The 537-nt window shown below is 65.2% G+C and overlaps 1 protein-coding gene across 1 annotated transcript in view; it reads left to right on the top strand.

The window, feature by feature from the left end:
• Positions 1-537, top strand: part of CIMAP1A (ciliary microtubule associated protein 1A) — a 7,379-nt gene that overhangs the window by 1,289 nt on the left and 5,553 nt on the right. The window contains exons 2-3 of the mRNA XM_006164485.2: positions 240-356; positions 467-535. Of these exons, the coding sequence (XP_006164547.1) occupies positions 248-356; positions 467-535 (178 nt within the window). The 5' untranslated portion in view covers positions 240-247. The remainder of the gene's footprint in view (positions 1-239; positions 357-466; positions 536-537) is intronic.

Genomic DNA, 537 nt, shown 5'->3' with positions numbered 1-537 from the left:
GAGCCAGGCGGATGGTCAGTTGAGGAGCAGAGTGGCAGCTCCTCCTGGCTGTCCCCAGGGTCTGCCATGCCCCATCCCAGGGAGTGGTGACACAAGTGCAAGCCCTCTATTCCAAGGAGAAAGCTCCCGCTGCCCCCTGGAGGAGCTGCAGCTGCTCTGACCGCAGGAGCAAGGTCAAGGCTGGGGGTGGGGGGAGGGGGGACCTCCAGCACATGGTCACACCCTCTTCTCATGGACAGAGCCGACCATGGCAGAGGAGGTATGGGTGGGCAGTTGGAGGCCCCATCGCCCCCGGGGGCCCATCATGGCCCTCTACAGCAGCCCAGGACCCAAGTACCTGATTCCACCCACCACGGGTAAGAGCTTGAACGCGAGGGCAGGGGAGGGCTTGTGGGTCAGTTCCTGACTCCCAGCTGGGAGAAGGCGGGCCTGGCTGCAGGCTGCTCAGAGCCCACTGCCCACACAGGCTTCATGAAACACACGCCCACCAAGCTGCGTGCACCGGCCTACAGCTTCCGTGGGGCGCCCACGCTCCTG

The sequence above is a fragment of the Tupaia chinensis genome, unplaced genomic scaffold, assembly GCF_000334495.1.
Source record: "Tupaia chinensis unplaced genomic scaffold, TupChi_1.0 Scaffold143624_1, whole genome shotgun sequence".
In the NCBI taxonomy this organism is placed as follows: domain Eukaryota; kingdom Metazoa; phylum Chordata; class Mammalia; order Scandentia; family Tupaiidae; genus Tupaia; species Tupaia belangeri.
This window is presented reverse-complemented; position numbering and strand designations above follow the sequence as displayed.